The sequence below is a fragment of the Fringilla coelebs genome, assembly GCF_963513975.1.
Source record: "Fringilla coelebs genome assembly, chromosome: 23".
Taxonomy (NCBI): Eukaryota; Metazoa; Chordata; class Aves; order Passeriformes; family Fringillidae; genus Fringilla; species Fringilla coelebs.
Genome location: NC_140049.1, coordinates 6,729,139 through 6,756,026, shown reverse-complemented (window position 1 = coordinate 6,756,026; position 26,888 = coordinate 6,729,139). Strand labels below are relative to the sequence as shown.

At 51.6% G+C, this 26,888-nt stretch overlaps 1 protein-coding gene across 2 annotated transcripts; it reads right to left on the bottom strand.

Moving 5' to 3' along the window:
- Window positions 1-804: 804 nt before the first annotated feature.
- Window positions 805-21,309, bottom strand: LMOD1 (leiomodin 1; the record flags this gene model as incomplete). 2 transcript variants are annotated; one of them, XM_084220775.1, is made up of 3 exons in its annotated part: window positions 20,974-21,309; window positions 2,456-4,045; window positions 805-1,312 (listed from the first exon to the last, which is right to left on the bottom strand). In XM_084220775.1, exons 1-3 carry the CDS (start codon window positions 21,232-21,234, stop codon window positions 1,286-1,288), a joined length of 1,878 nt encoding a protein of 625 aa, XP_084076901.1. In that variant the 5' UTR covers window positions 21,235-21,309. The 2 variants fall into 2 exon arrangements, with proteins under 2 accessions (XP_084076901.1, XP_084076902.1); XM_084220776.1 differs by lacking the exon at window positions 805-1,312 and having other exon boundaries at window positions 2,405-4,045; window positions 20,974-21,284.
- Between the last annotated feature and the right edge of the window lie 5,579 nt (window positions 21,310-26,888).

Genomic DNA, 26,888 nt, shown 5'->3' with positions numbered 1-26,888 from the left:
TTGGGGTCACCCCGGAGTTTTAGAGTGACCCTGAGGCACCCAGTTCCGGATTACCTTGGAGTTCAGGGTGACCCTGGGGCAGCCCCAGGATTCCTAGTTCTGGGCGTACTCAAAGGGTTTTAGATGACTGTGGGGTGGTCCTGGGATGTTCAGTTCTTCATGACTCCAGAGTTTTGGGGTGTCTGCATGACTCTGGGTGCCTGATTGTCTGTGTCCAACAGCAGCAGGATGCCCCATTTGGGGGTTTTGCCTGTCCCATTTGGGGGGTCCTGGGTGCCCCATTTGCAGGGGTTCTGGGTGGGTGACCAGGGATACCCAGGTTGGGTTGTCCAGGTGGTCCCAGGGTGCCCAGTTAAGGGTGGGCTATGGGTGTGGGAGAGAGAAGAGCTGCCCCTGGCTGAGGTTGCCAAGTCCATTCCCAGACACCCCCTGCACCTCAATTTGGGGTCTGGGGGCGTGGACCTGTCCAGAGGCACAGGAAGCGTTGGGTGAGCTTTATTGCTGATGCAGTGGCCACAGTCATACGAATCGTGATCAAGGTGTCACGACAGGAAGGATGGGGGGGGAGGATGGGCATCACATGACCCCAAAACCCACTGCCCCCCTTGAGCTGGTGCTTTCCCTACTCTCTCTGGGGCGGATTTGGTTTCCATGCTCTGAGGGTTCTGGGGGTCCTCCTGCAGTGCTGTGGGTGTGTACAAGATGCCCTGAGCTCCTGGCCCCAGCCTGGCTCCCTGTGTCCCACCACTTCCATGCCCCCTCTCTCCCTGGCTGCTCCCTTCTCCCACCCTCCCATTCCTCCTGACGTCAAGCCTGAACCCCTGACTCTGCAGCCACTGCTGTGCCTGAATCCCAAAACTCTGCTGGCCACCCAGAAACCTTGTGGTGATGTGATGATGGTCTGGGAGTCCCCTGCTCCCCCCCAAGGCTGGGGGTACTCTTGCTCACCCCAGGCTGGACCCTGGATAGAGTGGGGTGCCAAACCCCTTTGTTATGTTCTGATGGGAGATTTCCATAAGGATCAGCTCTGCAGACCCCTGCTCTATTCTTGGCATCTCCGGTGGGGCACAGTGCTGGTAGAAGAGTGAGCTTGAAGGCTTCACAACCATCAAAAAATAAATACAACCTCCTCCATCATGTCCTGCTGGGCCCGGCCCATCCTCTGTGTCCCAGAGAGATTCCTGCTCCTTGGCATCGGTCACTGCAGGTTCCAAAGGGCTTGTCACGAGAAAGGCGAGTGTCTGGGGGTCTGCCATGGGCTGCAGGGGAAAAATCCTCCCACTCCCTACTGCAGCAGCTTCGGCAACTCCACCTGCAGGGAAGCACACTCCATTATTGGGTGAGAAATGGGACGGGGTGCAGGAATGTCACTGACATGATGCAGGGACATCCATGGCAGGGTTAGATGGGCTCCTGGGGAGAAATTCCTGCCTGTGAAGGTGGGGAGGTCCTGGCACAGATTGCCCAGAGGAGCTGGGGCTGCCCCATCCCTAGAAGTGTTCAAGGCCAGGTTGGATGGGGTTTGGAGCAACCTGGGCTAGTGGAAGGTGTCCCTGCCCATGACAGAAAAGAGATGATCTCTAAGGTCTCTTCCAACTCAAACCATTCAATGACCTCTTTCTCTTGGCCAGGCTGGCTGTCCCCAGCCCTTGGACAGCCCAGCAGGGACACAAACCACCTGGAGTGTGTGAGAGGTTTCAAGGCTCCATGCTGGGACCAGCATTAGGCCCTTTTATTCCAGCAGTTATTACTGCATGGGGTACATACTTGCTGCCCAAGGGTGAATTTATGGGCCTCCTGTATTAGGAGGGCAGTTGCTGCCACAGCTTTCAAGCACCCAGGCCACCCTTGCCTAAGTCTAGCTGTTTTGAGAAGTAGGCCACACCTCTCTGCTGGTCCCCAAGTGCTGTGTCAGTACCCTCAGAGCAACATTCAGTCACTCATATGTAAAGAGTTCAAAAGGATTAGTGAAGTCCAGACCAGGGCTGACATGAAGAAATGTTCCATTTGTTTAAATGCAGATGAAACCTCTCCAGCCATCCTGGGTCACCTTCTACCCCAGGGGCATGGGCTCAGCCAAAACAAGATATCAAGAGCCCAGTGAGTTATAACTTACAGATGGGTTTTTCCTTGTGTCCCAGCCCCTGGATCCTGATGGATCTGCTCAACACTTGAGCTCTGCCAAGGGATAGATCTGGACCTCTCATGCCCAAGGGATGGATCTCCTGTTGGATGCTCTGCCAAAGGATGGACCTGCTAACCCCATCTGCTCTGCAGGATGGTAATAATGGATGGATCTTCCTTCCCCATGTGCTTGGCAAAGGAATGGATCTGCCCCTGTGCAGGGGTTGGACACAACCCCACTCCAGAGAAGGACACTGCCAGAGTGACAGTGACTATGACCTCAGCCCCCAGCCCCACCCTGTGCATGGGCCCCACCTGGCCCTGCACTTGCCTTCTTGAGCTGTTTGAGGTTGCTGGAACGAATGGCTGCCAGGAGCTGGTCTCGAGAGTTCTTCTCCTGGACTGGCAGTGCCCGGTCTCCCAACTTCCTCTGTGTGGCTGGCGAGAGCGAGTTCTTCAGGTTCTCGTTGATCATCAGTGGTGGGGCGAGCGGAGGAGGAGGTGGGGGTGGCATGGTGGGTGCCCCTCCTTTCTTGGGAGAGCTTTTGGGGGAAGCCTTGGGGGATGGCTGTGGGGATGCCTTGGGGGACCCCTTCGGCAGGGCTCCAGGCTTGGGCACCTCCAGGAGGTCTTTCTTCTCCCCCCGTTCCTGTGCCAGTTTCTGCTCCTGGAGGCGTTTCTGCCTCTGCCTGTCCATGTTTCGGCTTAGCAGGTTAGTGACAGTCATGCGTGGCCCAGCTAGCTCGAAGTGGTAACCCAGCTTCAGAAGTGTGGTGTTCTCTTTCAGAAGCTTGGCAATCTCCATTTCTGTTTTCCCCCCACAGATGTGTCGCTGGTTGTGGAAACGTAGCTCCGTCAGTGTGTTGTTCTGCAACAGGGCCCGGAAAATGGCCAGGATACCCTTGCCTGTGATGTGGTTGGAGTCCAAGTTGATGCTTGTCAGCACCTTGTTGGACTTGAGCATTATGGCAATGGCAAAGGCCACGTGGTCATCAGCGCGGGTGTTTGCCAGGGCAAACACCTTGACCACAGTGTTGAACTCCAGGGCCTCTGTGAAGCGCACCAGTGTCTCGTTGTTGATGCAGTCAGAGTTGTTCACATTGACCTCGGTCACCTCAGCGTCGTTGTTCTTCACCTTCTCAATGAGCTCGTCAAAGATGCTGGAGGCTTCATCGTCCTTGGCTTGATCTGCCGAGCTGCTGGAGGAAGACTTGGAAGGGCTGCTCCCGGCTGCTGCCTTGGCCTCCTGTTTGTCCTCCGCCTTTTCTGCCTTTTCTGTTTCTGTCTGGGATTTATCATTCTCATCTGCCTTGGATTTTTTCACAGCTGAAGCCTTTTCCTCTTCTTTTTTATAATTTTCTTTTTCACCTTCCCCTCTTGTGTCTTTTTCTGCCTGTTTCTTTGATTCTGAACTCTTCTCCTCCTTTTTGTCCTTCCCTGTGTCCTTTGATGCTGAATCCTTTTCTTCTTGCTTTTTTTCCTTCTCTGTCTCCTCCTTTGCTGCTGAGACCTTATCTTTTTCCTTTGTATCCTTCCCTGCATCCTCCTTTTTAAAACACGAGCTGTTCTCTTCTTCCTTTTTATCCTCCCCTGCATCTTTCTTCAACTCTGAGCTCTTCTCTTCCTCCTTTTTGTTCTTCCCTGTGTCCTTCTTCAACACTGAACCCTTCTCTTCCTCCTTCTTGTCCTTTCCCATTAGCTTTTTTTCCATGGCCTTGACTTTATCATTCATAGCTTTGTTCTCTTTGCTCTTGGTCTCAGTCTCACTTTTACCTTTCAGGTCTGTTTTCTGAACACTTTCTTCCTTTTTAGAGTCTTTCCCCACTTTAGCATCTTGTTTCTGGGCCAGTTCTTTGGAAGGAGATTCTTTTCCTTTTTCTTCTTGATTTTTGTCTCCCTTATTCTTGCTCAACCTGCTTTCCTAGTGGGAGAAAAACACCTGGGAATTACCGAAACAGGTGCCTCTGACCTACAGACTTGCCACCCCAGTTCTACTGTCACTGACCTCTGTCACATAGGAACATCCTGCAGCCTGTGGCTGGCCTTTGAAGAGGAATGTTTGGGCCAGCCAAGGTCCCAGCTCCAGGGAAGGGTTCAGCATCTGAGTGCCTTGAATGTAGGCAGAGCCTGCAGGATCCAGGTATGATGAGGTCCTGCTGCAGCTCTCTAAGGCAGTTCTGCTTTCCTTCTGCCTCCAGCCCCCCTTCCCAAAGGGCTCTGGAGGTCTGCAGGACACCCTCCCTGACAGGCCATAATCTCACAAGGTGTAGGAGGCACCTTCTCTCATACCCCCTCTAAGTCATAATTTTTTAATCGTTTTTCTAACTAGGGATGGAGGTAGTGCCTGTCTCCCTGTGAGCCCCAGGTGCTTTCCCACCTTTCCTAAATGGTTTCCAGCTGGATACTTGCTGGCTTTTCCCAGTCTGTAGCCCAACACTCTCCACACTGTCCTGGATGTGTGTGCAAGCAGGGGAGAGCCCACAGCAGTGTCCCTAGTGACACTGCTGACCCAGCAGTCACTCCAATCCTGGGTTCTACAAAACCATTCTCCTTTCAACAGCAGTTTGCACTTTTGAGCAGAAAACTGTGGAAATGGGAGCATGGCATTTATAGCTTTCTTATGCATGAGGTTCTCCCAGTGCTCCCAGTGGACTCTGCTCCCAGTGTCCAAAGACATCATCAGAGGGAAGGGCTTGGAGAGTCTGGGGGAAGGTCAGAAGGAAGTTTTGGTCATTTTTACAAGCACGTGACCCTTGCCCTTAGTACAGCCTGTCCTGGGCATTGCTGCTGGCCATAGCCAACTCCAGCAGCTTGGGGACACAGCCAATGCCTTGTTGCAGTCTTCAGCCAAGGCTGAGGGGCTGGGAGGGGTCTCCATCAGCATTGGTACAACCTTGGTTCCCATCCTTCTCTCTGGCAGTTGCCAGAGGGCAGAGTTAGGTGGGATTTTGGGAAGGAATTCTCCCTGTGAGGGTAAGGAGGCCCTGGCACAGGTTGCTCAGAGCAGCTGTGGCTGCCCTGAAGTGTCCAAGGCCAGTTTGGACAAGGCGTAGAGCAACCTGGGCTAGTGGAAGGTGTCCCTGCACATGGCAGGAGATGGAATGGGATGAACTTTGAGGTTCCTTCCAACCCAAACTAGTCTGGGACTCCATGACATGAAACACATCCATTCCCAAAGGAGAGGAACCAATGCTTCAGGTGGCTGAAGGGAGGTGAACTTGACACTGGGACCAAGTTTGCTGCACAGTGGAGGATACTACCATAAATTTCACATCAAGGTTTGGCAATTTAAATGCCCTGCTCCCTCCTCCACAGCAAGGGAACACACAGGTCCTCAGCACTGACCTGGCTCATCATCTTTGCTGGGGGGATTTTAGGACTCCAGGGAAAGGAGGAAGGAAGATGCCTCTGGGAGATGCAGGGAGATGCCTTTACAATCTCCCTGGACCCTCTCATGATCAGGACAGCACTGTGGCTTCACCCAGTGCTGAACCCCCAGATCTGAATCCTGACACCACAGTGTGCAGTCAGGCCAGCCTCCTCCTCTTCATCCTGGTGCTCCACAGTGTCCATGCTGAGGCAGCATAAGGCTGAGCTTTCCCCACATGCAGTACTGCCAGCCCTCAGGAACAGATTTTTGTGGAAAGAACTGGCTGTGCATGGGCAGCCCTGGGGACTGTTTGTACCTGGTGTATAAACAGATGCCATCAGGGATGAGAGGGCTTGTTTGTTTAGCTAAGCGATTTCTTGGCTCCTGACGCAAGGCTGAGCAGGGACAGGAAGGCTCCTGCCAGACCCCTACAGAGCCTGGCCTGGTGTCCACACAGCCCCCACTGCTGCCACCCTAGGGATCAGGGATGGGGCTCCCATGCACCCCAGTCCTGGGTGCTGCAGGGAGCAGGTGATGCCACCTCCTCTGGCACTGAGCCAGGGGTCCTTCTCACCAAGCTGTGGTCTATTCCCAGCACCAGAATGGTGCGCAGATGCTCAGTGACATCCTGAAGCACCTCGGTGGAGGAAGAACCCTGGCAGGAGGACTGTGGGATGAGGACACTGGTGTTGCCCTGCTGGAACCCAACAGGGCCTCTCCAAGGTGTTTGGGAGTGCCCAGGTTGCAGGTTCCTCTGAGAAGGGACATTTATCCTCCTCAGGGCTCTGTGACCCTTTGGTGACCCCAGGCTGTGCACCCATCAAGTCAGAGCCAGCAGCCTCATCTCCATGCCAACTGCTCCAAAAATGTTTCTCCTTGCCAGCCCAAGCTCACCCAGCCTAACACTGGTGAGCTCAGAATCTCCCCTGAGCACCCTGGGCACATCCAAGATGAAGAAGAGCAAAGGCTTTGGCCAGGGATGAACAGAACTTGGAGAGAGGGAGAAAAACCCTGGTGAGAATGACCAACAACCTCTCCCATGCTTGGAGAAGGTGATGGTTTACTCCAAGCAAATTAAACTAGAAGAAAATTAAATCCATGGAAAATCCCTGCTTGGGAAAGCTGCTGCAGCACATGCTGGATATGTCCTGTTATGTGGTTCAAGCTTCCATCCATGTATGTGTGGCCATGTGTCCATGTGCTGTGGTTTGGGGGAGGAGAGATCTGGAGCCGGAGAATGGGATGTGGGAAAAGAGGTGGGGGAAAAGCAATCAGGAGAAAGAGAGCTGGGAGAAGTGAGGGAAAAGAAGCTGGGGGAAAAGGAGCCAGCTGTGGCCCCAGGCATGGGAACAAGGGAATGCAACAGATATGCGGTGACCATCACGGGTGTTTCTGCCACTTGTGGGATCATTTGCTTACAGCAAATTTGGGATGCATCAGAAGATCCCATCTAAGAGCTGCAGTTTATTGGAAGAAGTGCTGGATGGTTGCAGGGGATGAGAGGAGTTCAAGCTGCTTCATCTCCTGTGAAGCTGCTTTGGGAGAGCCCTTGGCATGCACCCAGCTCCAGTGGCAGCAGAGGGACAGGAATCAGGAGGAAAAAAAGTTCAGGCAAGAAACCAGATCTGTGTTTCTAAAACCAAGGGTCACTGTGACCCACCTCCATCCCTTGCTGGAGCCTGGGGTCATCTCCAAAGCAGGTCTGCTCCAGGCCCTGCCTGAGGCCACATGTGTGCCCCAGGGGGAACATGTCCTTGTCTCCTCCTGCCTTTCCACCATCCCAGGGCTCTCGGTGTGCCCCACTGGCCCAGCCCATGCTGCAGCAGCCAGCTTCAGGTGTCACCAGCCCACCACTGATGATAATTCCAAAGTCCTCACCTCCAGGTTGGAAGTGCAACTGGAAGTGGAGCTCGGAGGCAGAGCTGTATTTCAGGAGAGAGAAAAGCACCTTTTCCCCTTCTCTGGAACCCCTGGCTGCCCTGCACAGCTTCTGCTGCAGCCCAGGGCCAGCTGTCCCCTCTTCATGGCTATCCCGAGTCCCGCCTGCTCATTTCTCTCTGCTCACTGGCATATTTACCTTGGGTACCTGGAAACCAGTGCTGCTGCACCCCCTCTGTGCCATTCCCTCTGCCACAAGCACATTTATTAGGGGAATATTTTTACACAGCATGTCAGACCTTTAAAAATAAGCCTAATGAAAACAGCCTGGTAGTCAGTTGATTAATCACCAGTGTTTTGATGAACTGAAATGCCTTCCCGTTTCCTCTAAATAGACTAAAATGAGCATTGCCATGGCTTGTTAGCATTTGTAACCCTCAAACCCACTCAGATGTTGCCTTAAAAGGCAAAGGAGACTGGGAACTTCTTGCCTGGAATCCAAGCACTCGCTCCAGCACTGAGCAAGGGATGGGGCTGGGGAGAGAGCTGGGGATGGGAAGAATGAATCTGGAGGTGGATTGAGGGTCTCACTTCCTGCCCCAAAAGCCCCACAGCTCATTTTGGGGTGGAAAATGGCTGGTTTAATGGCAGTTATTGATCTGGCTGTTTGTTTAGCAGGCGGAAGGTGGGCACAGTCACCTTGCTGTGCCCAGAGCAGATTTCCGAGGAGAGGAGAGGAGAGGAGAGGAGAGGAGAGGAGAGGAGAGGAGAGGAGAGGAGAGGAGAGGAGAGGAGAGGAGAGGAGAGGAGAGGAGAGGAGAGGAGAGGAGAGGAGAGGAGAGGAGAGGAGAGGAGAGGAGAGGAGAGGAGAGGAGAGGAGAGGAGAGGAGAGGAGAGGAGAGGAGAGGAGAGGAGAGGAGAGGAGAGGAGAGGAGAGGAGAGGAGAGGAGAGGAGAGGAGAGGAGAGGAGAGGAGAGGAGAGGAGAGGAGAGGAGAGGAGAGGAGAGGAGAGTTACCCAGGGACTCACAAATCCTGTACCCAAGAAAAGGTAAGGGGCACTGGGTAGCTCAGCAGCTGCTGGTGCATCAGTCCCTGGCAGAGGAGACACATGGAAATGCATTTGCTGAAGTTTAGTCTTTGTAAGGGGCCAGCTTTCCCCAGCTTGCAGTTATTTTCAGAGGTATGTCCTGGGAAGAGTCCCTCATGGTCTCACCACGGCAGGATGTGCTTGGCTCAGGCAAAGAACAAGATGTGAGGATGGAATCTTGGGAGCATGAGCAGCTCTGTGCTGGCTCCAGGGAGGAGTACCCCATTGAGGTTCAAGGAGGGCTTGGCTGGGAAGCCAGAAGACCCCCAAGATCAGAAGGGCATGGAGCTTCTGGAGTGAGTCCAGAGGAGGCCAAAGAGATGCTCTGAGGACTGGAGCCCCTCTTATCTGGAGACAGACTGGGAGAGCTGGGGGTGTCCAGCCTGGAGAAAAAAAGGCTTCAAGGAGACCTTAGAGCCCCTTCCAGTGCCTAAAGGGGCTCCAGGAGAGCTGGAGAAGGACTTGGGACAAGAACCTGAAGAAACAGACTAGGGGCAATGGCTTCTCACAGCTGGAGGGCAAGGATAGGTGGGATATTGGGAAGGACTTCCTCCCTGTGAGGGTGGTGAGGCCTTGGCCCAGGTTGCCCAGAGAAGCTGGGGCTGTCCCATCCATGGAGGAGTCCAAGGCCAGGTTGGACAGGGCTTGGAGCAACCTGGGATAGTGAAAGGTGTCCCATGGCAGGGCTGGAATGGGATGATCTTTAAGGTCCCTTCCCACCCAGACCATTCCATGATTCAAGAGACCACAGGTTCCTCCATGCAGGTGACTGCTGGGGACATGAGCCATGCTCGTCCCCATGAGGAAAGGCCAAGCCTGCACTTGCAGCTCCTGTGAAAGTGGCTCCAGGAACAGTGGACTCAACTCAACCTGCAGCCATGAAATTGGCTCAGTCTCGCATGTCACCTGCAGCTTTAGGGGCCTCTGGAAGCTGAGTGTGAGATTTCATCCTGTGATGATATGAGAACCTCAGAAGCACGACAGGGGAAGCTTGAGCCAGGATCGGGTCCCTCCCAATCATCTGTACTGCTGGGAAATCTAGGGTCAGCTCCTAGGTGACTGATAGTGGTTTCTGCACATGCACTGGAGCCCACCACGACCTTCTTCTGGGGACCCACTACCTCCCTCCTTTCCAGCAGCTCCTCAGGCAGGGCCTTGTTGGCTGTCTGGCATGTGGATTTGGCCACCAACAAAGACTGTCCCACCAGAACCAAGCTCCTTGCAAAGCAACTTGCAACTGCAACTCCTCCAGAGCTGCAGACGTGGGAATACAAAAAACAACCCCAGGCCAAGGGGTTGTTCCTCTCTGCCAGCCTTTGCTGGGATAATAAATTCCTCCTGCAGCCTATGAGACATTTTCTAGATGATTTTTTGGTATGGCATGGCTTAGACAACACCAGCACAATTCCATTGGTCCCACAGAAATGCTGAGCGGCTTTTGGTGGTGGAAAAATGGGGAAGTGGGGAAGCCCAGGAATGAGGTGAGACCTCTGAGACACAGACAATTCACCCAAATCTCTTGGTCAGCTGTGGGGGTCCCAGACCACACTGGTGAGAGAAGGAAACTGTGTTGAGTTACTTGAATGAGCAGGTTTAGGGATAATTATGATCCATGACTAACAAGCCAATCTTCTTTCACTGCCTGGAGGGTTTCAGTCCTACAGCCTTTTATAGGGCTGCTGCCAAGCCCTATAAAGTCTCCAAAGCTACCACAAGACTCTAACATTGGGCATCACTCTCTGGAGACACCTGCCTACCTGCCAGACTCTGAGGACTCCTATATTCCCTCTGTCCCACCCACCTATCCCAAATCCCAGCCAGAGCCCATGAGCGAGGCACCAGCATCCCTCCACCCCTCAGTGTGACCCAAGGGCTGAGGAGGCTGAGCACGAGCCCTGTGAGAGCTCCAAAGGGACAGGGATGTCCTCTGAGACTGTCCCACTGCATGGAGAAGCTGTCGAGGTGGCTGGGGGAAAAAGCAGGGGGGTTGCAGGTTGTTTGATGTTCCTGGTATTTGGGTACCTGCTCCTGGAGAGGATTGCTAGAGTCAAGCCAAACCACAACAAGTGCCCAAGCTCTCTTCCTCCATTCCTCAGCCAGTTTTGAGTAGCCTAGGGACAACTCAGAGCCAAAGACATTCCCAGAAAGAATGCTGTGTCCTTGGCTGAGTCCTGGGAGCTGCTGAACCTGGATTGCCAGTGACCTGCAAAGGAAGCAGGATTGCGAGACTTTTGCTGATTCTGGGACACTCTGGACAACCCTCCTGCTCCTCAGCTCAGAGCAAATACTGTGGAAAGCTTTGTGAGAGACCCTGCTCACATCCACAGGGCTCCTTGAGAGGATCAGGCAGCCAAGAGTTTCTCGTGGCATATTTGGACTCTTTTGGCAGGAAGGAAATTTGAAAGGACCTCAGCTTTCAGCACTGGGACATACATGACCCCTGGCCATGCTCCGTGTGCTAAAGCCCAGAGAGATGTAAGCAATTCCCTGCCCTGTCCTGCCTCACATATTATCCTGTCATTTTAACAAGGAACTCAGCTTTTCCCTTCCTTTCTGCCCAGATCTCTCTGACCCCAAATATCACTGTGTCTTTGCATGTCTCAGGCCAATGTTTTTAAAAAGTCCCCTTTCTGAGATGCAGAGCTGTTCTCCAGAGACTGGGCAGCTTCTGGCCCTGATTATGCCTCTTTTTTTTCCCCTGAATTAAGGCAATAAATGTTTTAACTTGGTTTCCTTTAACAGAAGAGCTGGAGCCCTCCCATGGAGATGCAGCCATTTTCCAGAAAGCTGTGAAGCCACTGAATACTATGCAAATGGAAACTTTTTGTCACCTAACAAAATCAAGTTTTAGAAGTCCAGGGTTTTCTCTTCTGTTTGCTGTATTCCCAGCTCTTCTACTGGCACTGCCATGGCTGAACTGGATATTTCCAAGATGAGACCTTCTCCCTGGTTGTCTCCTTTTCATCAGGGATTGAAAAGGGCAGGGAATCCCAGCAATTAACACTACAAACACCTCTAGGCTGGATTTCTGCCCAGTGCACTTTGTGTGAAGCCCGCAAAAAGCTTTCATTGGATTTTTAGGAACAGGAGAATTGCAATTCAGCCCTAGCAAGTCTTAATCCTATCTCCATCCTCTGTGTCATAAATGCTGGATGGTCAAGGAGCAGGACACTGCTCCCAGCTTCCTGGCAACACATGGGCACATCTCCAGGCCCCTTGCTGGTGCCGGTATCCAATGGATCCCATCCAGCAGCCCATGGAACCATCACAGATACCCCTTGGCAGTGGGCACCTGCTACTGGAAGATGATCCCCAGTCCTTGAAGCAGGTGAGATGAGACAAGCTCCAGGTGCCTACCTGGAAAATCAGACCAGTTTTGCTGGTCATTCCCTTAAATATTTTGTGGGAAGCAGGAGCACCAGCTCCTCAGGCTCTGGCACCACATGGGAGCTCCATCCCAGGACAGAGCACTTAGTAGGCATACAGCCAGGCATGCCAGAGGTCACCATCTCTGGTTCTTGGGAACTGGGGAATTCCCTGTAAGGAAGAAAATGGCAAATCACTCTCCTTGACAGAGGCTACCATGGCTGTGCAGGTGCTCATTCCTGTGTTGGGCATGTCCACCATATGCCACGGTGCCCCTGTCAGGAGAAGGGAGCCCTTGGAGCCCTTAGCAGAATGCAGCATAAATCCTGACCCAAATACTGTGCATAAGCCCTGGGCTGCTCAACACATGGTCAAGGGGCTGCACAGGACACCTCTATGACCTGGGCTGGCGCCACTCCAACTGTGTTTCAGGAAATCACAGAATAATGGAATCACTATGGTTGGAAAAGCCCTCTAAGCTCATCAAGTCCAGCCATTCCCCCAGCACTTCTGTTCACTGCTAACCCACATCCACAACAGCCACATCCACATCCACACAGCTCTTAAATCCCTCCAATGATGGTGACTCCATCTCTGCCCTAGATAGCCTATGCCAGTGCTTTCCAATCCTTTCCATGCAGGAAATTTCCCCCAGTTTCCAACTTGAACCTTCCCTGGCACAGCTTGAGGTCGTCTCCTCTCCTCCCGTCCCTGTTCCCTGGGAGCAGAGCCTGACTCCCACATGGCTGCAGCCTCCTGTCAGGAGTTGTGCAGAGCCAGAAGGCCCCCCCCAAGCCTCCTTTTCTGCAGGCTGAGCCCCCCCCAGCTTCTTCAGCCACTTCTGTGGCTCCGGACTCTTCCTTAGCTCTGTTCCCTTCTCTGGTCCTGCTCCAGCCCCGCAATGACTTTCTTGTCCTGATGCCCAAAACTGTTACCAGGATTGAAGGTGTGACACCAGTAGTGCTAGCACAGGGCATGGGCACTGCCCTGTCCTGCTGCCACACCATGGCTCTTGTTGTTTCCACAGCTCCAATTCCTTTCTGTTTTCATCCCTGTTTGCTCCACATTCTGGGCAGAGGAAAGGACAGAGCAGGACCCTTGACCCTCTATGGTGCGTCTGTCCCCCACCACCCTGCCAGCCACACCTTGACCTCAAAACACATGCCCTGCCACTGAGATCCTCTTGCTCCATCCTGCCACGATTCCCACACAGCAAATGGTGGGCTGGAGCAATATGACCGGTTAATCCCAGCCTCCTGCTGGAAGCTGAGTCACTGAGATGGTTTTAGCACACAAGTGATGTCATAGTGCTGCGAAAGAGAGGGACACATAACGGACCCAGCTCTTCTCCTCCTCCATGTCTATTTATCAGCTCAACATAAACACATATTAAACCTCCTGGGCAGCTCAGCCATATAAGCTAAACAATCCAAACACTTCCATGGATTTATCTGCATCCCTGTTGTGCTTTATGTAAACATAGAACTCGGATTTTTACTCTTTTTTTTCCCAATTGACTAAAAATCCATGGGTTTCTTTCCCTGCTTGTGCCCTTAGATGGACCATGGATCTCCCAGACTTGTGTGTGCCTTTGGCATGAGCTCCAAGTCACTGGGAACGCTTTGTGCTGCAACTCACTCTGGTCACAAAAGGAAAAACAAGGAAAGCAAAGCTTCTGCCCCCAAGGGCATCACAAAAACACTGATCCAGCTGTGAAGGTTTTTCTCATACTATTTTTTTAGGAATGCAGCTCAAAGATGTCTGTGTTCTCGCTTCCCATTTTTCAGCTGTTCTCCACAATGCAGATCCTTCTGGGAGCTGTCATGGGATTGTTCTTGCTTCTATGTTAACCTTGGAGGGTTGTTTTATCATCTGCTGCAGCTAACAGCTCCTGCTGCTGCTCCTCCCTCTTGTGACAGGGTTGGGACTTTTTCAGAAACTCAGAATGAAACACAGAGCACAGGCAACAGTTTTAATTTCTGAGCAATGAAAGGGATCTCCTGGACTTCACAGAATTACAGAATCAATGTGGTTGGAAAAGGCCTCTGAGATCATCTAGTCTGATCTGTGACCAATCCCCCCACCTTGTAAACCAGCCCAGAGCACTGAGTGCCACATCCAGGCATTCCTTGTACACCTCCAGGAAAGGGAACTCCACCACTGCCCTGGGCAGTCCTGTCCTGTTCAATACATGACCACCCTTTCCATAGAGAAATTCCTTGTCATGTCCAACTTGAACCCTGGGAGCAGAGCCTGACCCCCACTTGGCTGCTCCCTCCTGTCAGGGAGTTGGAGAGTGACTTGTGCAGCTGGAGGGACCATCTGTGGCCTCCTTTAAGGACCAAATAAGAACGGCTCAATACCTTTGGTTTCTTTCCAAATGTGTGACTAGTTTGGATATCCTGGCTATCATCCATGGAGGAACGCAAAGCCCAGGAAGCTGCCAGCTCTATTCCTCTCTGTGTGCTAGTGGAAGTACCCACAGCTTTACCCACTGCTCATTCCATGGTCTGGAAGCCACTGGAGAAGCCTCTGGATGGATGTCCCAGTGTCACCCACCCCTTTAATCTCTTTTGGGAGGCCGGAAGCCGTTCAGAACAATATATCATGGTCCGTTCTTTCCTGTGAGAGACATGAGACCTTGGCACAGGTTGCCCAGAGCAGCCAGCGCTGTTCCATCCCTGGAAGTGTCCAAGGCCAGACTGGACAGGGCTTGGAGCATCCTGGGATAGTGGAAGGTGCCCCTACCTGTGGCAGGGCTGGGTGGAATGGGATGGGCTCCAATGTCCCTTTGCACCCAAACCAGTCTGGGATTCTGGGATTCTTTGAACTTGATGAACTTAGCGGCCTTTTCCAATCATAAAGATTCTCCAATGAGGGAAAAGAGACCAGGTCAGGACATGGCTAAAAGAAAGGCAAGAGCTGAGATTTAGTGAAGACTCTTGGAAGGGAGGAGGAACGGTCTTGGCAGTCAAGAGAACTGAGAACTGAGAACTGGCTGATAAACAGAAGAGCAGAGTTTCAGCACATTTGTTAGGGACATACTGGGAAGTGATATAACCCCTGCTGTACCCTTGTTTGCAAATTCCCTCAAGTCTGAACCAGCAAGTTAAATAAAGAGCTCCTTTTTTTCCTCCAGATATCTTAATGAAAAGATGACAAGTTTTGAGCATTAATAAAAAATTTAAATCCTGGCTTATTTGCCCATGGTGTTGAAGAAGGGCTCACTGCTGAGGATCTCCACTTTCCATAGAGGGAAATCAGGTGACTGGATTAAAAATCACCTAGCAGCAAGTTCCAAGCCTGAGAGAGTCAGAAAGGAAGGCAGGACTTTTTACAAGACCTCCCCAAGGTCTTGTAAAAACAAATCCTTCTCCAGGACCTGCTATCCTCTGGCACCAGCATTCTTCAGAATTTGGATTAAATAAACCCTCTGAGCCCACTGCTTTTCCCTCTGCATCCAGACCAGGCCATAAGGAGCCTGTCCAGCCTCCAAGAAGAGAGCTTGGGGACATGGAGACATTCCCAGGAGCCTGCAGGGATAAGGATGCATGGATCTGCAACAGGAGGAGGTCTTGCCTGCAGAGGAGGGCACTTGGGGAGTGGGATATCTGAGAGAAAGCAAAGAGGTGCTGGAAGATAACTGAACCACCTCAGCTTCTCCTGTGCGAAGGGGGTCCAGCCTTCACGAGACAAAAATACAGAGACCATCTGCACTGTGCACACCTGGCCCTGGCTGTGCACATCTGGCTCTGGCTGTGCAAAACTGCCCTGACATCCAGCATCCCCTATTCAGTCTTCTTCTCAAGGAAGCTGGTCAGTGGGCTTCCATGGAAAGAGACACCCATGACATGAGTATCTTCCTAAAAAATTGGGTTTGTGGCCCTGGAACGATTCCCCTCTATAAGCAGGATAATGCCCCCTCATGCAACTTTCCTGCACTTCCCAGCCATCCCTGCTTCAAGCTGCATGCAATCAAATTAAAACAAGCCCTGTTGGGAGGCAGGACTGGGAACTCTGATGGGATCGGGACATGGAGGTGTCCTCCCCTTACAGGTGAGCTTCAAAGAGTATTTGGACAACTCTCTGAGGCACATGGTGGGTGAGATGTTGGGGTTGTCCTATGCAGGGCTAGGAGCTAGACTCAGTGATCCTTGCGGGTCGCTTCCAGCTCAGGATATTGCAGCATTATGTGAGCTGAGGGAAGAAGGCTCCATCCATTCTCAGGGAAGACGGTGATATTAGAGAAGGGAAATCACAAGGAGGAGCTGCCTCTGCCATCAGGTGCTTGGTGTTTTGGGAGTCACCAGGGTGCTGTGGTGAGGCCAGGTGAGAGTCCAAGGAAACCCAAGAACAGCTGCAGGTGGATTTTGTGGAATGCTTCGGAAAGTAAAACTTCCTGTTGTGGACTTGGCAACTGCTAAGCTGTGGACTCGTATACCAAAGCACCAGTCCATAGCATGTGTGGTTCAAATGGAGATCCTTCCCATGGGATAACTCTTCTCATCTAGGTCCCATCTGGCAGAGGTTCCCTGAGAGTGTTTAGGGCTAAACAAATGCCAGTGGGAAAGATCATGGAATTATGGAATGGTTATGCTTGGAAGGGACTTTAAAGATCCTTCCCTTAAAGACCATCATGGAAGAGACCCCATGGATGGGGTTTTCTCAGGGTATAACTGTGCTCTCTGCACAGACACATGGTTTTTATAGATGTCACCAGAATAGAGGAACTGGACCAGCTCCCACAGACCACATTTCCTCACACAGCTCAGCTCTCAGAGAAACCCATCCCACAGGGACAGCTGCACAAAGCCCCTGTGCCCTGGCACACACAGCTTTTCCTCTTCTGAACAGAAATCCCAGGCATGATACAAGGATTTCAAGTGGCAGCAAGTCACCTGTGCCCCAGGTAACTCATGGAATCCTAGACTGGTTTGGGTGGAAAGGGACCTTAAATATCATCCTGTTCCACCCCCTGCCATGGGCAAGGACACCTTCCACTAGCCCAGGTTGCTCCAAGCCCCATCTAACCCGGCCTTGGACACTTCCAGGCATGGGGCAGCCCCAGCTTCACTGTGCCAGGCCCTAACCACCCTCACAGGGAAGAATGTCTTCCCAATATCCCATCTAACCCTGCTCTCTGGCAGTTTAATACCACAGCACCAACTTCACAGCATGTTTCTAACTGGAATTTTTCTTGTTATGGCTTTGCCTGTGACAGTAAAGAGCCATGAGCCAATAGAAATCATCTCTTCATTTATCTACTCATGACCAGCCTCTGTGACACATGGACCTTGTTGAGTACATCCAGAGAGGGGCACTAGCCCAAGCCCCACTCTTGAGCTGGGTTATACTTCCACTCATTAGCAAGACAAAATTAAGATTAATTTATTACTGCATCACCAAGATGGGAATTTGGCTGCCCAGTGTGGAAAGGTTGGGGCAAAGCTTATGTCTATTTTGGGCTGTTTATAATCTGCTTCCTAGTTACCCTAGTTTGCCCTTTTCATCACTAAGAAGATGTGTTATTATGTAGTTAACAATATTTCTAAATATATCCACTTCTCCCAGTATTTAGGTGGAAATGTAGGTGCCTGGAGCCAGTCCAAGAACATGGCAATAACTGCAAGAACAGTGAGATGGGCAGAAATTCAACCTTTCCATTCAAAATAACTGATTTTGCACTTTGGAGGGATTCCTGCACATCCCAGCTAACACACAATGTCCCACAACAGAGATTCCCATCAGGAGGTATGGAAGAACAGCAGGGAGGACATAAGAAGAACATGGAACTTGTGAAGCAAGTCCAGAGGAGGCCACAGAGATGCTCTAAGGGCTGTAGCCCCTCTTATCTGGAGACAGACTGGGAGAGCTGGGGGTGTTCACCTCGAGCAGAGAAGGCTTCAAGGAGTCCTCAGAGTCCCTTGCAGGGCCTAAAGGGGCTCCAGGAGAGCTGGAGAGGGACCTGGGACAAGGGCCTGGACTGACAGGCAGGACAATGGGGAATGGCTTTTCACTGCCAGAGGGCAGGGTTGGATGGGATATGGGGAGGAAACTGTTCCCTGTGAGGGTGCTGAGGCACTGGCACAGGGTGCCCAGAGATGCTGTAGCTGCCCCATGCCTGGGAGTGTCCAAGGCCAGGCTGGATGGGACTTGGAGGAACCTGGGCTAGTGGAAGGTGTCCTTGCCCATGCAGGGTTAGAACGGGATGAACTTTAATGTCCCTTTCCACCCAAACCATTCCATAATTCCATGAACTAAGGACAGATTCACTCGGTGTGGTTCAAGGACGAGAATCTTCCCTCCTGTCCCTCCCTACTGAAGAGACATCACAGACACAGTGCCTGGCATTCCTAATTTAAGGCATCAAGAGAAACTTTGCAAGCCAGAAGCAGATGTGGGAGCAGGGCAGGGGGTGGGAGGGGGGTGGTGAAGCACAGGCACAAGGTCAGGGAAGGAACGGGAGGTAATTCCAGTGGGAATTACCTGTGGACATCTAGAAGATATTATCCTGTTTGTGATGTCTCTTCAGGAGATCTCCTTGGAGCCCTCTCTTCTCCAGGCTGGACATCCCCAGCTCTCCCAACCTGTCTCCAGATCAGAGGAGATCCAGCCCTCAGAGCATCTCTGTGACCTCCTCTGGATTTGCTTCAGAATACTGGGAGCTGTTGATGAGAGGGGCTGGGATGGACATGTACGGGGTGATGCCTACACACCCTGGGGGAATGCCAAGCCCGTGGGAGGGCAGCCACCATGCCTGTGCTGGCTGGCACAACATGAAATCTTCTGACACATGAGAGGGATTCATCATTGGAGACCTCAGAGCTCTGAACAGCTGGGGGAGAGTTTGACACCTGCCTGGGGTGCTCTGGATGACTCCATGTTCTCATTCCATCCTTCAGCAAAACATAGCCCTGGGGCTTCCTTGGACGGAGGGGACTACTGGCTTCTTGCACTGGTTTTTGTGACTGTTCCTGTGGTCTGATGATCCCATCCCACCCCATCCTTGGGCCCCAGGGCAGAAGACTGCCCTACTCCACTACCAGCATGATCTGATGTGCCAGCGCTGTAAACTGGCGTTTTCTAGGTGTTAATCCCAGATCCTAACAATGGCAGGGAGGAAAGGGTGTAGGATATACTTTTTTCCCTTGGCCTCCAGGGATTGAAATAGAAGAAGAAAGTCAGTTCTGCCCTATCCAGTTACTGCAATACAATCAAACTGGGCCATTTCCACTGACAAACTTGACCTGTTGCCAACTTGCTTTGTCTTCCACAGCCTGAACCTCCTTAACTCAGAGGGCAGCAGGAGATTTTCCAGGACCCCTGTGCTGCCCTCCCCTCCAGCCAGAGCCCTACACACTCACCCAGGTGTCTCTCCTCCTCGGGCCACTCCTTTCCACACCCCAAGTCTTCTCCCACGGTGCATACACTCTCAGGCATTTCCAAACAACATTATGTCAAATCAGGCAATTTGCCAGATCTCTTTTGAACAAAACTCACAAATTTCCTCCCTTCCTCCTGGTCATGGACACTTCCCTATGCCAATTCCCAATCAACCCCTCATGTTCCAACAGTTAACACTGAAACAGCAACACAAATGATGTCAAACCCAAATGTCCCCCCACCTGAAAAAGCAGATTTTTTACTGTCACCTCTTTGGATCACCTGAAAAACAGTGCTCACTGGGATGGCTGGTCCTACATAAACGCATTTCCCTCTCCAGGCAGGTTTGTCCTGCAGCACCTGCACTTCCCCACCATAGGGAAATTTTCCATTGGTGAGGAAATCAAAGCACAGCCCTTGTGGTGAGGGGCATGGCACTCACTGTCCCCCAGCCCATGTCAAGCACCACATATAGAAGGTGAAAGCTGCTCCTTATCCTCGGAGCCAGAGTGAGCTCCTAGACTGCCCAGGACAGGGGCAGGAAGGAACAATTTAACCCCTTGTTCAGCTCTCCAAAATCAAGCTTCAGTTATTTTTCCTACTGGCGCAATTTTCATTCCCACTTATCCCAATATTTAGAAGGGAATAAGGGTGTCTATGTCACAGTCAGGAGAGGACCTTCCTATATAAACTCCATAAATATCCAGAAAGAGAAATATTCAAGTGCTCTGGGGTAGTTACAGATTGATTACCCAGCTGGAAGACCCAGGGTACAGCTGGGTGACCTGGAATAGATCTGGAATCGGAGCCAGAGCAGAGCAGAGCCCCACAATACTTGGCACCCCTTGTGCTGCCAAAACTCTCCAGCCCTGCCCCGGCACAGCAGATGCGAATCCTGCCTGTGACATGAAACCAGCCCATGGCCACATGGATCAGCTGCTGCAGAATCACTGTTTTTCATTTTTTGGCTCAGCCTGCCATGAAAACTAGGGAAACCAGATACTTCCCAGGCTTCCATGCACAAAGCACATACCAAATATTCTTAGTACTGAGGTTAATAAATGTTACAGAAAAGCAGGACTCTCTCCCACTAAGGCACAACACAAAAAGAGGAAAAGGACTGACATGAAGTGCTCGAGCTCTAAGCAAATTCTTAAAAGATTTGCCAGGTGCAGAGAGGGAGATAAATGTACCCAAATCAAACTAAAGGAAGGAATTTTAAGTGAACAATAAATGCAAAACAAATGGCATGGGGTAAAATGTGCTTCTCGATGTGATTTCCACAGAGCAGGAAACATTTTTATTCCACAAGAACCAGAGACTGTTTAATCTTTTGCATAAGAAGAACTGAAAGGATCAAGAGTCCAGAGATCTCCAAAGGAGAGGGAGGGTAAAAAAAGAAAAGAAAAAATGCAGCCCGTGGCATCGCTGTCACTGCACGGCCCCTCCAGCAGCCTCCTGTGAATCCCAGCTCCGCTCCCAGCCCTGCTCAGGGATCTTAGAGAAGGGGAGAAAATCCCTGGCACTAGCACAGGTTTTGGCTTTGCTAGTAACATCAGGATTTTATGGGACACCTTGTTCCCTCCCGGAGTACCAGGACCAGCTCCCTGGTCTCTCCAGAGCAGCTATTCCTCCTCAGCAAACGCACACCTTTCTCAGGTTTTGTGTTTTCCATCTCGTCCCTCACTCAGCCCGGGGGAAGGGGAGGGGGGGTTGAGGTGTGTTCCCACTTTTCCCGCAGCAGCAGTGGGGGACGTGACTTACGTCTATCGAGTGCTCCCGCTGCAGGAGCCTCCTGGTGTCCTTGTCGTGGTGGTTGAGCGCCGTGTCACAGTTTTGTGGGCCAGGTGAGGAGTTTTCAGATTGGTTTGTCTGACTGCGCTCCACAGGGATGCTCCCGTCCGCATCCACCACATCCAGCTCCTTTTCCAGCTCCTCCATCTCCTCTGGAGACAAAGTAGACAATAAATTGTCTATATCTGGATCTTCACTAACTTGTCGCCGGTATTTGGCCACTTTGGACATCTTGGCTCGCTGGCGAGACACGGTGGCGGTTGTGTGGTACCTAAAGCAGGAGAAAAAAAAAGAAGCCGAAGCTCCAAGGCTGCTTCCCGAACGGCAGCAGGTGCTGAAGTGTTAAATCTCAGCAGCTCTCCAGCCCGAGATACGGTGGTTATCCAGAGGGGACACCCCTCGGTCCAAGAGTTGGCCAATAACAGGATCCAGTGGCGGTTCGGGCGCTGGGAAGCCAATGGAGCCCGGCGGGAGGCGGGGAATGGTGCTATCAGAGGAGCCTGAAACCCGAGGACATTCCAGGGAACCGTGCAGAGCTACATGACCAAATTTAGTCCGGAGCATTTCGCCTTTTAAAGGCAATGGGCCAACCTAGTGAGAAAACAGGGAAAAATGCACGAGCCGGCAGGCCGGGAATGGCGGGTGGAGGAGGCAGCCCCAGCCTGGGTCGTGGAGGCTGGGGGGCTACTAAAGTGGGCAGCGTGGCTACAAAGGGATGGGGGGAGCCTCTGCTGTGACAGTGACAGCTCTTGGATAAAATCGGCAAGGAAGCACGCACTCCAGAGGAAGTTTTCCTCTTTATCCCGCTGCAGCCTGGGATCGGTGCTGTTGGCCGACGCGCTCAGCCCCACAGGAAAGGGCTGGAGGTGGTGGCGGGGAGGCAGACTGCTTGCTTCCATCGGAGGGATGGAGGCAGCAGGTAGCGAGTGCTCCGGGCTCTGCAGACCTGACTCCCCGGGGATTGTCAGAGCTCCTACCGACCCTCGGACCCTGAGGGGCTGTTCCCGCCGCTGCTCTTCCTCACACACTCCCCCTTGCCCTCGCCAAGCCCCAAAGACATCCCTTTCTTCTGCACTAAGGGGATTCCTGAGTCTCCCCTGCTCCTGGTCCAGGCAGTGACCTAAGCCTGGGCTTGGCTGGCAGCACCAACTTTCCATTTCCCTAATCCATACAGAAGCTTAACTGGCACGTGGGAGTTCTCCCACAGGGATAGGAGACAGGCTTTTCTCTCCAAGTTTACAGGCAGCTTTACCCCATATTCAGCATTTTGTACCCATTAGTTATCCTGCCAGCTTCATCCTGGTTTACTTCATCCTTTATCATCTTCCTAATATTTACTGCCTGCTCCAAGGCCTCTCTCTGCTTATCCAAGCAAGGAGCCCTTTGGTGTTTTTTGACAAAACAAGCTCCCCTAGGATTTTCTTCAGCCTAATCACCTCCTCTGCCTGTCTTCCTGGCCAGGTCTCACCCTGCACACAGGCACCAGGTGCTTCAGGTGAGTCTCCTAGTGACAAACTAGACATTCCCCATCCTGAAAGGAAATGTACATTCTTGGTGCATTCCAGAATTTCCTTTATCTCCAGCACTGCAGTGCCCAGGTCCTGCTCATATCCTTCCTATGATTCATCAGCACGGCTAAGATTTTTTCCAGATTGTAAAAGAACTTGTTGATTTTAGTTTCTAAGTGCACAAACTTAAACATTGCCATGGTGAATTCCATCTCCCTCACTTCTGTTTCTCAGATCCTGCAGCCAGGGGGTCTTGGTGCTTGCTTGCACTAGGAGGGACACAGCCATTCTCTTCCCCAGCTGCCCTCACACACAGAATCATGGAATGGTTTGGGTTGGAAAGGACCTTAAAGCTCACCATGTTACAGCCCCTACTATATGCAGGGACACGTTCTACCTATCCCAGGCTGCTCCAAGCCCCATCCAGCCTGACTTTGGACACTTCCAGGGATCCAGGGGCAGCCCCAGCTTCTCTTGGCAACCTGTGCCAGGGCCTCAGCACCCTCACAGGGAACAGTTTCCTCCCAATATCCCATGTAACCCTGCCCTTTGGCAGTAGGAAGGCATTCCTCCTTGTCCTGTCCCTCCAGTTCCTGATGAAAAGTTCCTCTCCATCTCCTTTAACTCTCCTTCCCCAACACTGCCACAGCTGTGACAGTGCTGAGGGCAACAGAAACCACAGTGAATTCAGTCTTTGGTGTCCATTTGGTGCCATCTTTGCCTGAAGAAGCCAAATGAGTGTCTTGTTTGTTCCACCTTAATACAGCCCTGAATCTCTCTTAAAGTCCTGTCTGGTCCCTTTTCAGGATACAAGGCTGGACATGTTTTGACAATGTGTGTTTTGGAAGAGAAAATTGAGTTACAGAGTCTGGGGGTGGAAGAAATTAACTGACCTAGGGTGGACCTAGGTGGGTGTCAGGCTCTTCTCCCAGGGAACAAGAGACAGGACAAAAAGAAATGGCCTCAAGTTGCACCAGCAGAGGTTTAGGTTGGATATTGTGAAAACTTCTTCCCTGAAAGGATTTCTCAGTCTTGGCACAGCTGCCCATTCCTCAGAGGAATTTACTGGGTTAGTGGCAGTCCTGGGGCAGTAGTTGGACTTGATGATCTTAGAAAGCTTTTCCAACCTATACAAGTCCATTATGCTATTCTATAAATGTCCAACCCTCCAGTATTTCTATGGTATTGTTGTGCTCAGTCACCAAGTGCTTATAAGAGGTGAGCAACAAACTGGAAGCTAATTTCCCAGCTGGCAAGCCCACAACAAAAAGGTAGTGAGGAATCACATCTTTGTGTCGGTCTGTTCTTGGAACAATCCAAGTGTTCCCAGGTGTACCACCTCTGGCTCAAGGGACAGGACATGTAGACAGCCCCAGGGACAATCTGCACTGCTAAGCTAGAGAAAGAATCCTTCTACTTAAAAGGGAAATCTGGAATTTTCTCTGTCTGACTTTCCTTCGTAGTAAATTGTTGCAAACTTTCTCATGTTGTAAATAGGTTTTCAACAGAATATAATTGCTATCAACACCTTGATAAAATCTCTATTTTGTCATTCCTGAACCTTGATTTTTGTGATGAGACCAAATTCCCTAAGAAGCTGTGAATGTGGCCTGGGAGACTCCAAGTTCCTCCTGAAGTATCACCCATCCTTTCCTGATCTAGGAAAAGATCACTCACTCCTCCCCTGCACTGCAGAGCGAGGCAGAGGTAGCACAGAGCATAATTTTGTGGGGAAATATTCCTACATTAGCAGAAAGTCAGGGAGAGAAGCAGGGGACACCCCAAACTTGTCATGGTTCAGAGTGGATGGTCTCACTGTGATTTATGTTGGCTGTCACACAGTCCTTTTTAATTGGGATATTGGCACAGTTCTGTTAGACCATATTCCACAGGTTTCTTGGGGCTATAGAAAGAATAGGAAAAAAAATTGTGTTTTCACCCCAGAATTAGAGAAGCTCTGGATATGTCTGCACTGGCTGGTCCTTCATGGGCTATCAACAACTGGTAAGGGGGATGTGTTTGCGGACCCTTGGCCATGCTCTGAAGCTGGTTCCAGCCACCACAGTGTGGAATAGTGATATTCAGAATCCCAGAACCCAGAATTGTTGGGGTTGGAAGGGACCTCTGGAGATCATCCAGCCTGGTGCCCTTGCCCAGGCAGGGTCACCTGGTGACACAGGAACACTTCCAGGTGGGTTTGGAGTACCTCCAGACTTCGCACTTCACACCCTCCCTGGGCAGCTGTTCCAGTGCTCTGCCCTCCTCCACACAAAGTTGTTCTTACTCATGTTTAGGTGGAACTTCTTGGGGTTTAGTTTATGGCCATTGCTTCTCATCCTGTCACTGGGCACCACTGAAAAGAGTCTGGCACTATCCTCTAACACCCCTTGGAGGTATTTGCCTGGATTTATGGGATCCCCTCTCAGTGTTCTCTGGACTCACTAGGCCCAGCTCCTGCAGTCTTTCCTCATCAGAGAGATGGTCCAGGCCCTGTGTGGTTCAGAGCACTGGGATGCTGTGTGGCTTGGCACACAGGAGCTCTTGGCAGCTCTGAATCCATTAGTTCTGGATTTATCAGGGTCCCATCTCCATAGCAAACAACACCTTGAGGGCACTAATGAGTATTTGCAAACCACTGGCTTTGAAGCACCACAACAAGCCATTAGAGAGGAGGGACAGAGACAGAGTCAGATTAAGCAGCTTTTCCAGGCATATTACAAACTAAGTTAGAGCTGAGAAAACTTTCCGTGCCCCCACCTCTCTCATCGCCACCTGGGACAATCCATCTGCTTTTATTCTTCCCTATTAGCTGATAAAGGACAACTGAACTTTGAATGGATTTTTCTAGCCTGTTATCTTTCTCTTTCCTTCAGAGCCCACAGAAGGAGAGGCTGAATACTGATCTTTATATCATTTTCTAAGCTGTTCACTGAAGAGTGACATTTCCCCTGGCCACAACAGGCGGTGGGTGTCTTGTGGTCAGTGAGAAAAATCTCTTCTCTCCCAAACCCAGTGCATCTTCATCCAAAATCTTCTCTCCAGACACATGCTTACATGACAACAAGAGTGGAGAAGGTGATATATTTTGGGAAACAAACCAAATCCTGGCTGTGGGGAAACTCAGAAATCCCAGGAAGCCCTTGGATATCTTCCATGAGCCTGCCCGAGGGTGGCACCAGGTCCCTTGGGTGGTGCAGAAGCTCCTGCACCTCATGGACTCACCATGTTTCACCAGCTCTCTTCTACAGCTTGTGAACAGTGGGACCAGAGTGACCATTCGGCCTGATATAATATACCACTCATTAAGGGAAAGAATAAGGGCTACAGCAAAGGATTGCCACCCAGAGAAGGGTTGGATCAGTCACAACATAATAGAATTGTTGAGTTTGGAAAAGCCCTGTAAGTTCCCCCAGCACTGCCAAGGCCACAACTAGACCATGTCCCCAAGTGCCACATCCATATGTTTTTTGAACGCCTCCAGGGATGGTGATTACACCACTGTCCTGGGCAGCTGTGCCAATGCCTCACCAACCTTTCCAGGATGAAATTTTCCCCGGTATAAAAATGAACCTCCTCTGGCCCAGCTTAAGGCTGTTTCCTCTTGACCTGTCCCTTGTCCCCTGGCAGCAGAGCCTGGCGCCTGACACCTCCCTTCCTCCCCCCTCCTGTCAGGGAGTTGTGCAGAACCAGCAGGTCCTCCCTGAGCCTCCTTTTCTCTAGGCTGATCCTCCCAGCTCCTTCAGCTGCTCCTGGTTCTCCAGCCCTTCCCTCAGCTTTGTTCCTTTCCCTAAACACACTCCAGCCCCTCAATGTCCTTCCCAAACTGACCCCAGTATTGGAGGTGTTGCCTCACCACTGCCCTGCACAGGGGGATGAAGTCACGGCAGTGCCAGAGGACACAGAATTAGGGAGAGTTGCTCCTGTGGCTGAGAGAGGCCAGTATTTCCTGCACTTTCTCATCTCTCCTTTTTGGCCAAAGCAGAAACAACAACACCACAATGTGTTCCGCCACTGGGCCTCTTCTTCCCGGATAGCGAGACAGGTCCAGGGTTCCTTCAGGCGAGCAGTCTCAGGCCGGGCAGCTCAGCCTTCAGCAGGCCGAGTGTCCAAACCTAAGTGCCCTTTAGCCTGACACCTTAGTGAGCTTGGTGATTATCAGCTCTCAGTGATTTTCAGCTCTTTTATAATTTCAGCTCTTTGCTCACTAAGATGCGGCCTCAGTGGCATCCACACAGCAGATGGAGAGAGAGGAGAAGGCAGCCCCAGAGATTCCACGATGGTTTATTTGCAGGGGGTTCGCGAAGGGTTCCGACGGCAGCTCTTCTACCAGAATGGGCCAGGGTGGCTGCTTATATAGGGTTAGGGGGGATTGAAAAC